The sequence below is a fragment of the Podarcis liolepis genome (assembly GCF_965112155.1).
Source record: "Podarcis liolepis genome assembly, chromosome: 8".
Lineage (NCBI taxonomy): Eukaryota > Metazoa > Chordata > Lepidosauria > Squamata > Lacertidae > Podarcis > Podarcis liolepis.
This window is the reverse complement of record NC_139560.1, coordinates 49,703,961-49,716,589: the sequence shown is the minus strand read 5'-3', so window position 1 is coordinate 49,716,589 and position 12,629 is coordinate 49,703,961. Positions and strand designations below refer to the sequence as shown.

At 40.7% G+C, this 12,629-nt stretch overlaps 1 protein-coding gene across 2 annotated transcripts in view; it reads right to left on the bottom strand.

Moving 5' to 3' along the window:
• The window catches only part of GNAL (G protein subunit alpha L), a 176,258-nt gene extending 164,133 nt beyond the window's left edge, over nucleotides 1–12,125 (bottom strand). Inside the window, exons 1-2 of one of the 2 annotated variants that reach the window (XM_083518706.1) lie at nucleotides 12,011–12,125; nucleotides 9,396–9,577 (exon numbers count right to left, since the gene is read on the bottom strand). In XM_083518706.1, coding sequence (XP_083374832.1) covers nucleotides 9,396–9,577; nucleotides 12,011–12,014 — 186 coding nt within the window. In that variant the 5' untranslated portion in view covers nucleotides 12,015–12,125. The remainder of the gene's footprint in view (nucleotides 1–9,395; nucleotides 9,578–12,010) is intronic. The other variant, XM_083518709.1, reaches the window with a different exon arrangement.
• Between the last annotated feature and the right edge of the window lie 504 nt (nucleotides 12,126–12,629).

Here is a 12,629-nt window from a genome sequence, read left to right as displayed (position 1 = left end):
AACTTCAGATATTGCAAGCGAGTCTTTGGCAACATTTTTAAAAAACCCTACTTATCAGATATTCCATAGGAAGGGTAAATATGGATTAAATGGGGGGAAATACAGGCTAGCATTCTGTTGTTGACGATGTCATGTGGGAACAGCAACAAATTTGCATGAGCAGCACCAATTCCATAATCTATACATGTCTGGAAGCATAATACAGTGGTACCTCGGGTTACATACGCTTCAGGTTATATACGCTTCAGGTTACAGACTCCGCTAACCCAGAAATAGTACCTTGGGTTAAGAACTTTGCTTCAGGATGAGAACAGATATCGTGTGGCGGTGGCAAGGCAGCAGTGGGAGGCCCCATTAGCTAAAGTGGTTAAGAACAGGTTAAGGTTCTTCAGGTTAAGAACAGTTTCAGGTTAAGAACGGACCTCTGGAACGAATTAAGTACTTAACCAGAGGTACCACTGTATTTTGAAAACCCAGGATATTTGGTATAATCTTATATATCAAAGAAGTATGGAAAAAAGTGGCCAGCTATAAACTATGTATACCTTTCTTTTTCAAGAAGGATTGAAAAAATTGCTTGGATGCTTCACATGGCCAAACCTGGAAACAAAAAGAGTGATGAGAGATTATTGAAATTTAATGCTGCATCAGAATTCTCTACCATGAGTGTGCTGCTGTGTGTGGAACAGTAACTTCTTCCATAGCATGTGGTGCAGGGCTTTACTTATATTACTAGAAATAAAACAATATATAATCATGGGTGGGCCAGTAGGCACAACCTATATAGTGGACTGGAGGGGAGCCTTACACCCACTGGGGGACAGTGAGAGATTTCATTCATTTGTTTAGACCAGCAAACTGAAAGTTGTCTTAATTGGATTTGAATTCATGTTGGTCTCAAGGTGCATGGGAAACCCTGAGGAATAAGATATTGTTAGCAGAGAGATAGCAATAAAACTCAGCTCCTTATGGTGCCAATTTGTTTATATCTCATAAAAGGCATCCCAAGTGAGCTGAAAACATACATTAGTTGTCTTTGGAGAGATGCTCAGAGCATTTTTTAAAGTTACATCTCTATTATGTGAATGCAGTTAAGTGTTAAGCAGTTAATGTGGCAGCATCTTTAATCAGTTATTTTAAAAATCATGCCCTTCTGTTGGTTAGTTAAGCACATAGCCGTCTGAACATCTAGCTACTTATATATTATTGTCATTGCTATTACTACTACAACTCACTCTCTGCTTCTACTTCCCCAGATTACTGAAGGCAGCTGCTTATACCAGATAATTAGTTCACAGTGGAAACTGTTTAGATTTAACAACTAGTCCCTAGAGAAAACAATAAAAACATGCTACAATTTACACGATCCATCAGATACCATATAAAATAAAGGTTTTTTAAACACTTGTTATTAAAACAAACTGTTACCATTAATAGTGCATAAGATATAGGTTGCCTCATTAGACAAAATAAAAAAATTCCTTCCAGTAGCACCTTAAAGACCAACTAGGTTAGTTCTTGGTATGAGCTTTCGTGTGCATGCACACTTCTTCAGATAAAGACAAAGTTTAGTATAACACACCCACACCCCTTTAAAACCCATAACAGAAAGATACAATGGATAGACTAGAGATGCTGACAAAGCAATAATGCCAGAATAAGTAAATAATACTAATATAACCAAGCAGCCCATCCCAGTGTATCAATCTCTCCAGTTCTGTCCTATACATGTCTACTCAGAAATAATCTTCACTGACTTCAGTGGAAGTTGCTTCCATCCCAAGTAGGTGTGCATAAGATTGCAGCCTTACAGTTAAATCCTAACCATATCTATTAAGAAGTTAAGGCCTACTGAATTCACTTGTGCTTACTCCCTGTTAGGAGTAGGGCCAAAAGTGATATGAATGGTGATATGGCAAGGGAAGAATGAAAGCTAACCATCCTGAGACCTGCAGATATAGGGCGGTATATAAATCCAATAAATAAAATAATAATAATAATTGGAACCCTCTCATCACTTGCTCCCATCTGATGCAATGGCATAATATCATGCCTGTAAAAGTGGTGACATAAGGATAAACACTCTCACTGGAGACCATAGGCAGTCACAGACAGACAGCCACCCCTTATCTCTCCTCATAGCCAAATCAGAAAATAGGGTTCTTGCTAACTCTATAGCCAATCAAGGTATACAACAAGACTCAGTCAAGTGACAGATGCATCTTCTATCAAGGAATAGGATGACACCACTCTTTTCTCATTTGCATAGAACCCAGAGTACATTAGTGGGTAATTATGAAAAAAGACACTTTCTCCAAACTGACAAGGTTCACAACGAAGTGGAAAGTGTAAACACTTGTTTTCTCAAAACCCATACAGGTGTCCTATCTCAGGATTCCAGTGAAGCCTTGAAACAGGAGTTGGATTGAGGGATGGGACAGATGCCCCCATGGCCAGTGGAGGCCATTCCCCTTCCTGGCTCCTCATGGAGCTTCTTCCTCTCAGGGTTCTAGTAGGATCTTGGGAAGGGCTGGAGGGCTCTGTAAAAGGACTGGTCAGTCTCTCTCTTGCCTCATGTACAGATTGTTGAACTTTAGGCTAGTGATTGCTGTACCAGCATTAACTCTGGTTTAGCAGCTACCTGTGCTACCAGTACCATGGGATTACCAGTCACGGTGGTGACTGGAAGTTTCCCTGTTGGGATTCATGGGTGTAGCCAGGTGTTTTTTTTTGGGGGGGGGTCAGGCCTTAGGTTGAGTGGGGCAGAACCTCAGTTAAGTATTTTTATTTATTTATTTGATGGGGGGGACAGCTGCCCCCCATCCCCCTTGGCTATGCTCATGTTGGCATTATAGTAAATACTACAGTCTAGTAAAGCACCTAACACTGCAGCTAAGCAGGTGACGAAACTGGAGAAACCTGGAATGACTCAAAGACCAAAAAAACCCCCAAGTAATCTGTGCTTTATGGAAACCAGGGTAGTGGGAAGTCAGAGGTAAATGACAAGGTCAAAGGGATGAGCCAGGGAAGTGCTGTGAGCAACTAATAATAATAATAAGCTTTTATTTATATCCCGCCCTCCCCAGGCTCAGGGCGGCTAACATCAGATATATAACTTTAGTATAAAATCAAACAATAATTAAATTAACTCCTAAAAACAGGTCAAAATCTAATTAAAGTCTAATCTGGGGGAAAGTTACACTGCACAAGTGAGGTATGGAAAAGTTGTTAGCTGTTCAGACGGAGACAATCTTACAGGAGTTTTTTCCCCTCCCTCAAGAAAACACTACATGGTGTAGACAAGCTAATACTGATTAACAATAAAAGCAAAATGGAAGATAAGCCAAGGTCATTGGTGACTTTGAGTGTGGTGATACTATTCACAAATGGAAAATAATACTCCATAAAAATAATAATTGTTTTGCTTGATCAGACCTAGGCTACCATTTTGTCTCAAACAGAGACCAGACAGATGTCCACAAGTATGATATGATGGCAATAGCCATCAGATATTGCTTGATCTTAGCATCTGGTAATCCAGTGGCAAATTGTTCAGTATTCTGCTACATCATGGCCAACAGCCATTGATATGTCTGTCCTCCATGAATTTATCTTATCCTTTTTTAAAGCCATTATATTATAAATAATAAATCACCTATATGGATTATTTATAAAGACATTTAAGCTAGTGCTGCTTGCCACATTTTGTGGCAATGAATTCCATAAGTTAATTATGCAATGTGTTGATGGAAGGTGAAGTCTTGATACTATTGCTCTTGGTAATAGCATTAGCAGCAGCTTTCTCCTGTGAAACAAGTACTAAAGAAAACCCCTCCATTAAGACTGAGTTTTAAGGTTTCTACATTACTTTCGAAGGGAAATTTGAAGTTTAATCTCTTCTTTTAAAATGTCACAATTTATATAAATAATACTCAGTTTATTACACAGCTAGGTTTAGTGTTCACACTAATCACTGCATTGTATTCAACAATGCCATTTCTCACTGGGGCACTCAAAAGTAGGGATAAATGAATATATTCATGAAACCAACAATAGTAATGTTAGGCCTTTACATTTTCTGCATACTCTGTTCAGTTTTTCCAACTAACTGTCTGACAAGAACAATGCATATTATGCAATAGCAATAATGAAGTGTTGCTGATTGTAAGAAATAAATGGACCCGGTGCACGCAGCAAAAGAGAACGCTCAATGCTGCGTGCTCAGTATATAAAACCCTTGGTCCGTCCCACAAATTGGCAACATCAAAATTACCCCAGTAACTCAAACAGCCCAATCACTGCTATGGCCATCTATACGATCCGCCCAGCAACAGAGGGGTGGCCTGTCAGACCCCACCACAACACGTGCTCTCCATGAAGGAGAACACACTTTTAAACAAAGAAAAGAACCCCATACTGGAATTAAATAGGCCATATCTTTGTGCAGGGAACCTGTGGCCGGTGAGGCCCAAAGCATGGGAAGAGACAACAAACCTACAAGACAAACATATTGGGTTTGAATAGACCACAACTTTATTTATTACAGAGACAGGTGCCGACTGCTAGGGGCCGAGGCAGTTTTGGGCCCCCAAATATATATATATTTTTGAGAGGGCTGGGCCCTTTCACTGTTCCGAGGGTGTCATGCAACATTGCGTCCCCACTCCCCAATCCTTTGGAGAAGCTGGCACCTCTGATTACAGATGTAAGTAGGCTTTAGTGAAAGCATTTGGTATGTATCCTGAATCAATCAGACTGCTGCTTGATTATTTTGCAGGGTTGATCCTGAGTTATGGATCTCCCTATGTCATACATCAAATAGGGGCAATCCCTCCAGGAGATCCTAGTCTAAGGATCCAACCCAATGCCTTATCTGCCAACAAGTTGTGACTATTATGGGGTAGGCAAAACCTCCAGATGGGCCCAATTTGTCTGCAGGCAATTTCCTCCCTGTCTCCAAATATGGTGAGCAAATATTTACATAGGAAGGTCTTACACAGCGCCTGCCTGCACATCTTCAGCTCCTCTGACTTTACCTCTGCTTGGGAGCCATTTGTGATTTATATGATCAAACAATCTCATGGCTGGCACAGTTCCACTAAATATGAGGGTTGTTGTTTTTTTGCAACATTTATGAATATTGGGTATAAATAGTAGAAATATGACCCCTATATTGCCCTATGGAATATATTTTACACCATTCATGCTTTTTAAGATTTCTATTATGATGATTCTTTTTTTATTATATTTTAATTTTATTCTTCCTATTTTTATGACTGTTTTTAAATACCGTATTTTTTCGGCCCATAGGACGCACCTAGTTTTTTGGGGGGGAAATAAAGGAAATTTTCCCCCTTTATTTCCCCCCAAAAACCAGGTCGGGGAATCCAGCGGGATGGCGGCGCTCCACCTCCCCGCTGTCCCCCGAGCTTGTGGGGCTGGCGCTGGGGAGAAGCGCGCTTCTCCCTAGCGCCAGCCTCCAAACCAGGTCTGGGACAGCGGGATAGCGGCGCTGCGCCCCCCACTGACCCCTGAGCTTGTGGGGCTGCCCGATGTCTGCCCGAAGCGCGGGGCGCTCTGCTTCAGCGCTCCCCGCGCTCCATGCAGCAGGCTGCTATCCGCAGCCTAGGGAGCCCTGCAGGAACTCCCGCGGGCTCCCCAGGCTTGCTGATAGCTTCCTGAAGCCTGGAGAGCGAGAGGGGTCGGTGCGCACCGACCCCCTCGCTCTCCAAGCTTCAGCAAAAGCCTGCATTCACCCCATAGGACACACACAGATTTCCCCTTCATTTTTGGAGGGGGAAAAGTGCGTCCTATAGGGCGAAAAATACGGTACATATATGGTGAACCTACAGAATCAGCTCTTTGCTCAATCAGCCCTTTGGAACTTTATTCTCTATTAGGACCACTTACATTTAAGGAAAGGGCTGGTGCTGTGATGTTTTTATTGTAGCCATCTGTATGTGATCTTTTATATGCATATATTGTATATGTGCATATATATATGCATATATGCTTATATTTTAATTCTACTATTAATGTCCTGCCTTGTTTATAACTGCCCATTCTTCAAATACAGTGGTACCTCGGGTTAAGTACTTAATTCGTTCTGGAGGTCCGTTCTCAACCTGAAACTGTTCTTAACCTGAAGTACCACTTTAGCTAATGGGGCCTCCTGCTGCCGCTGCGCCGCCGGAGCACAATTTCTGTTCTCATCCTGAAGCAAAGTTCTTAACCCGAGGTACTATTTCTGGGTTAGCGGAGTCTGTAACCTGAAGCGTATGTAACCTGAAGCGTATGTAACCTGAGGTACCACTGTATTGGAATCCCCTTCTTTTCCCAATTAATAAAACCTTAAATAAAATAAAACAAAATAATAACTTGAACCATAACAACAGCTATCCTAGTAATGAGAAGAGCTGTTTGACAACTCACAATTCCCGTGAGGTTGGCTTGACTGTCCTGCCACAATATGCCTGAGTCTTCAGCTCAATTCTAGCCATTCCTATTTGGCCAAGCCTTCCTGCACCACAAAGAGAAACGATGCTTCCCAATGGGCCATCCCTGAGGAAATCACACTATCTCTTGCTGTCTATTATCATTTAAGTAGGGCTCCCTTCTCCCATTGAACTGGTGGGGAACATTCATTGAACTCAGAAGTTGGAACCAATAGTTGTGACAGCATAGATCAGGCAAATTAATTTCTCCCTCTCCAGAACAGTGTCCTGAAGAAAGTACAAAAGTTGCCCACCATGGCCAATCAGTAAAAGCGTGAAAAGATCCCTTCCTGGACTTTCTAAGAGTCCAGGGGACTTACAACTGATAACAGGAGTGGTGGGTGAGACAATATGCCTCTTTGGCTCAAACTGAGGAAAGGTAGTGGCAGGAAACCCATTTCAGTAGACCCTGTTACTATTTCTCACTCAACTTCCCACATTGATCAAGTCCCAGACATCTGTGCTGCATTTCTCCCTTTATACAAAGGATATCATTAGTGAGTAGTGCACCTGACATTAGCTTCCATAAAAAGCAAGGAAATCTCATTAATTTCAAATGGACACACTTTGAAGTACAGTAAGTGTACTTAAGTAAATATTTAAACCACCTTCATGGATGGTAATCCCCACATTTCAATGGGGATTAATTCTGAACAAACAGTATTACAGTGCAATCCATTACATCTTTACTCAGATGTCTCAGTTCTCAGTGTGTTCAGTAGGGACTACTATTTAGTGCAGATGTGGGGAGCCAAATGTCATTTCATCCAGACCTTGGCACCCTCTCCAATTCACACTCTTTCCAGCCACCTAAATCTGCAATCCAAGGGTAGAGCAGCTGGGAATGCTGTTGAGAGTGGGGAGCACACCCCTGCCTCTCATCCTTGACTGCTTCCTCTTCAGCTGCAGCACCATGGAAGCCCAAGACTGCATGGGAACCTTTCAGGCAGCCCAAATCTGGATAATTATTCGGACCAGTTCTGATCCTTTTTTAAAAGTTGCACTTGTGTGTGAAGACATGACAACTGGAGATTGGATTCATTAGTGATCTGTTAACTGAGAACTAATTTCCTGAATATGAAACAGACCATTTTTATATGATACAGAATGGAATGTACACATCTGGAAAGCTTCAGCATGTGTAAGAACCTTGCAATCTGTACACAAGTTGTTTCTTGAGTTGAACAGCAACTCTGAGAATATAAAGTTGGAACTACAACACACGCCTTACTGAAAGATGTTTGTGGAGCAAACAAGCACAAAAAATTATGTAGGTTTACAGTCCCTATTATGTATATTCTCTCTAACAGGCATTCAACCACACAAGTACATTATCAGTGTACTACCAATGAAATGGGATTACACAAAAAGGTTCAATGAAATGAAATAGGACTACACAAGGGTTTTTTTGTTGTTTTTTACATACTCAGGGGACTTGAGTGCATAATAGGTACGTAACTTCATAAATTAAAATAAAAAAGAAACTGAAATACACATAAAAACTGCTTGGCAAAGACTGTGCTTGCAGAAGGCTGGTAACAACTGTGTGTACGTATACAGAAAAAGAAGGGAGACAGGCATGGGGAAGAGTCTCTGACTTTGAATCAAGTCTATGGTTGATAGCAGATGCAGAATGTTCCCGCTTCAGTTGGAAACCACCCCCTTTCCCCAACAACAGGGAAATAGAGGAGGTGGAGGTACACTTTAGCACTCTTTTGGAAATTCCACTGTATGCAGTACGGGCACCTCTTTTTTGGTTGTTAAAAAGTCTAACATCATGGTGAGTACCGGCACCTATTTTACTAAGAAAAAAAGCACTGACTGTAGGTATAATTTATCAGAAACAATATATATCTCTCAAAAGTTAGGGGAAAAGCAAGTTCAAGGACTATTTCATATAACAAGATTGCTATAGGGCAAAGGTACGGTAAAAGAGGGAATGAGTCTGCAAGCATATAGCTCACTGTCATTTTGCCACGTGACCAAGAGCATTTCCAGATTGTCACTGTTTGCAGGTAGGATTCAATCACATATCAGCAAATGAAGTTTCTGCAATTGAAGTTGATTGGGAGCTCTTACATGAAAGTTCTGTTTTTTTTGTGATAAGAAAATGCATTGGAAAGTGTGGAATAACATTTGCTTGTGTTCTGCTGAGAGAAGAGTTTTTTGTTTTTGTTTTAATTCGGACAAGACAAAGAGCACACTTTAATCCTTGATAGACAGATTTATATACGGGCAGGATGAGAAAAACCACAAACAAACAAGGACCAAATAGCAAATTAAAAGCAAAAGACAGACAGTTTACATCTCTGTCAAAAGCAACAATGGACAGACACCTGTAATGGCCAGAATATAGCACCTTTTGTGCTGAAGTTTGCAGAGTAGAATTTCCAAGCTCCTTTCACATCTTATGAACATAAACTAGGTACAAGTGCTATGAAACCCTCCTAAGAGCTGCCAGTGACTAAGCAAGGAATTAGCCACTTATCAGCTGGTATCTTAAAAAGATAACAATTGCAGCTGGCTAATTAAAGTGTTCTAATCTAGGGCATGTGATAAACCACTGCTGTACACCACAAACTCCTCACAATACAAAGTTCTTCTGCATTTCCATTACAGTTTCATGTAAAACCGTCCCTGAAAACAAATCAGAATGCATTTTCAATGTCGTTGAATTTCCCTGCAAACAAATCAGGAGGAACAACAAATAAACAGGTAATCTGGAAACAACCCAGTTCTGTGTAAATTCACCTAACCCACATTCCAACATGCAGATGCACTTGTGTGAATTTAATTTTGAATGCAGATTTTGAATAGTGTTTTGGCATGACTTTCAGAAGCTACCAGGGCCATTTTGAAAACCTGTATGTCACCAGCATTTAGAGATGAAATGCAACTTACTTGTTGGAAGTTTGGTGTACTACAAAATGGTAAAGTTGTACAGTAATACACAGCTCCTTTCCATTCAGCTTGAGGTGAGCTCAGAAGAGCATCTGCATGTAGAAAAATTGGATGGATAAGCTTTCCTGTTTCTGATTTAGGTTTCTTTTTAAAAATCCAAAACTGGAACCGCTTCTGGCTCCCTGCAAGTAATGGACACATGATAGGAGAACATGAATCATGTATACAGTAGCCTAGACTGTTAACATTTTAAATGGTCAGCAGAATTTCCATTTGTTATTGTTATTGTTTACAGAGCACCAATATAAATGTTGTTGCATCAAAATGCAAGGAAATTTGGCATAGGGTAGGTGTGTCATTCTTGGAAACAACTGTCACCCACAAAGCACTTTTAAACATTAACTGAACACATTGTTTTGAATTACATTACAGTTATTTCAGTTTTTAAATGTAAGTACTGTAACAGATGGAAGGTCTATGTTTGTTGTGGTTGCTACTTCAGTAATGGACCATTTGGCCTAGGTGCTGTGTAGGGAAACAGAAAAGCATGAGAGTCATTATCTTGGAGGATAAACTATTAAGTTATGCTGCTGTTCCTCACACCCACACATTAGTTTTATCTTCATAGAGTTTTGGCTCTTTGGGACATGGATTAAGTTTATATGACTGAAAGTGCTATATAACACTTCCCTGTTTTGGTTTTAGAAAATCGAGCACTTAACTTTAAAGAGGTAAAATCCATTCCTGATCCAGTCACAACCTTCCTTGAGAATACCCCAGGCAAGACATTTTTCAAGAATCTGACATGGTTCACTGAAAGCATCAAATGATCCCTATAAATTATCTTGTCTTGACCCAATTTCAGCTTAGTTTTTGTGAGCTTTCATTGCGAGTGTTTGAGTGCTTGTGTCTAAGTTATCAAAAGAAGAGCTGAAAAAACAAGTGGATCCCTCTCCTTTTTATCTTACTCTCCTGTAGTGAAAACCCATTTCCTTTAAGGAGAGGGATTATCGAGTGTCAATAAGGGTGCGTTAAAGTTAGTGAAGGTATTGCTGAGTCTCTTGTTAACTGGAAATAGTAATCCTGAGAGCGTAATTTCCTACCAGGACATGAAATTTTTAGCTCATTTGGTCTCTCAAACAGAGCTGGTACTAGTACAGCAGAAATTACAAATCCCATGCTCTCTGGCTGTCATGCTAGGGAATATGGGACTGTAGCTTTCTCAAACTATCCCTTCTTGAAGGGAAATATATTCTGTGGGTGCTTTGCTTGTTTGTTTCTAAGGATCTGCAGGAGCAGCAGGAAGGCTAGCTAGTGGCAGGTGTAGGACTTAGACCTGAACTGCAACTCTAGGGCTCACTCTTACTGTGATTAGGCTTTTTTAACTAGGAGTGCACTTTTACCATCAAACTCAAGACAAAGATCTGTCCCATAACTAGAGCCCAGCAGCAGCTGTAGGGAACTGTGGAAGGACAGTGAAGACTGCAGTTATTGCATCCCCCTTTGGTCTTTTGTAAGCTTTTCCCAAGCCTTCAGGTCAGAGCTGTATAAAACTGCAGATCAGCACCAAATGCAAGCAGGAGAAAATGTAACACAGATGTGCCATTTGTGCAAAATGGTAGTTTTCTAGCTTCTGCACCAGATCTTATCCTTGAAAATCAGGGAGACAAAAAGTTTGCCTGACATCTCTCAGACTCCAGGTTTAGCACCTACAATGGGTCTGAATCCCAACACCCAGTGTATTCCAGAATCAGCTTTGGGGTTACTTTTAATGGGGTTATAATTCTGCTCTACTCCTCTGGTTAATATAATTTTAACAGATTCTCCCTGGGTAGAATCTACCACTGAAGCATGTTCAGGATGTGCAAGAGCCTTAGCAACAAGCTTCACCACAAAATAGGGAACAAAACAGTGCAAAGAAAAATGAGTTTGGTTTATAACAGTTTGCAAAAAGAAGAAGCCAAGCATGGTTTAGATATAACATATTTAACATTAACTTTTGAAGTTCAATATATCATCAGTTAATCAGTTAGAAGTCCTTTTCCTGGGCCTGAAGCTCAAAGGAAACCTCAGATTTAGACACTTGTTAATTTGTTGCATTTGATAAATTTCATAATTTATGCACTGAGCCCAAATGTGACACTCTCTTAAAGCACAGAGCTGCAGATTGAAGTAAATTAGAGGTGTAATTTGGTAAAAGACATTTTTTTTGTCCATTTATGTAGATTTGGTCCAATCATCACCATCATCACCATCCTATTTATTGAATTTATATACCGCCGTTCATTTGAGAATCACAGAGTGGTTTGCAGTATAAAAACACAAGAGGTTTTTATATTCATAAATACTAATACTAATACACAGGGCCCAGTAATAGATGGTGATTAATATTCCCCTCAGAACAAGTGATTATGTAAACAAACCACTCTCTCTTTTTTGTGTGTGCCTTATTTTGTTATTGAGTGTCATAATTTTAATTTTTTTTTATGGTGGCTAGGAGCCACAAAAGCTGAAAATGGGTCAGGCCTCTCTGGGCCTCTGAGAGGGCCTGTGAAATACTCCTAAATTTATGTTACTCTAGCTCTGTCCGGGCTCAGGAGTCCAGATTCTCTCACACATTTTCTCTGAAGTATTTTACTTGAGTCTTCGGGATCATTCTCTTCACAAGTTGGAACCTTCTCCTTCAGAGTCCTTTTTCTCCCCCTTTCTCCCCCCAATCTTTCATTTCACTAGCCCAGTTGGCAATTGTTGACTCAAGCTGTTGCTTAGCAACTTGGCTAGGGAAAAGTAGGGAGCCTTCAAAAGGGAGGGAATGGCAGCCCTGTGGTGAATAACAAATTGCACACTGCAAAAATATTCAGCTGCTGATGTCTGTCAGCTTCCTTCTCTTTCACCACTTGGGTATAGGTGTGTGTGTTCATACAAACATTAAAAGGTCTGTGAGGGGAATGTTTAAATTCATCGGAAGACTTGCAGGTGCCGGTAGGGGCTTATCATGGAGGACAGAAACGGCAGCGTGTTAACATACCGTCATAAACAGTGTTCTCTAACTGCAATGGGAATAGCCACTATTGCATGGCAAGGTGTAATGCAAACATGAGGTAACCAACAAAGCTGGGAACTGAACAAAAATTCAACAAGGCTTAGGTGAGACTGGATAACATTTATGTATAGTACAGGCCTGGCCCAAGACATTTTGGCGCTTGAAGCGAAGCATAAAATGGTGCCTCCCGC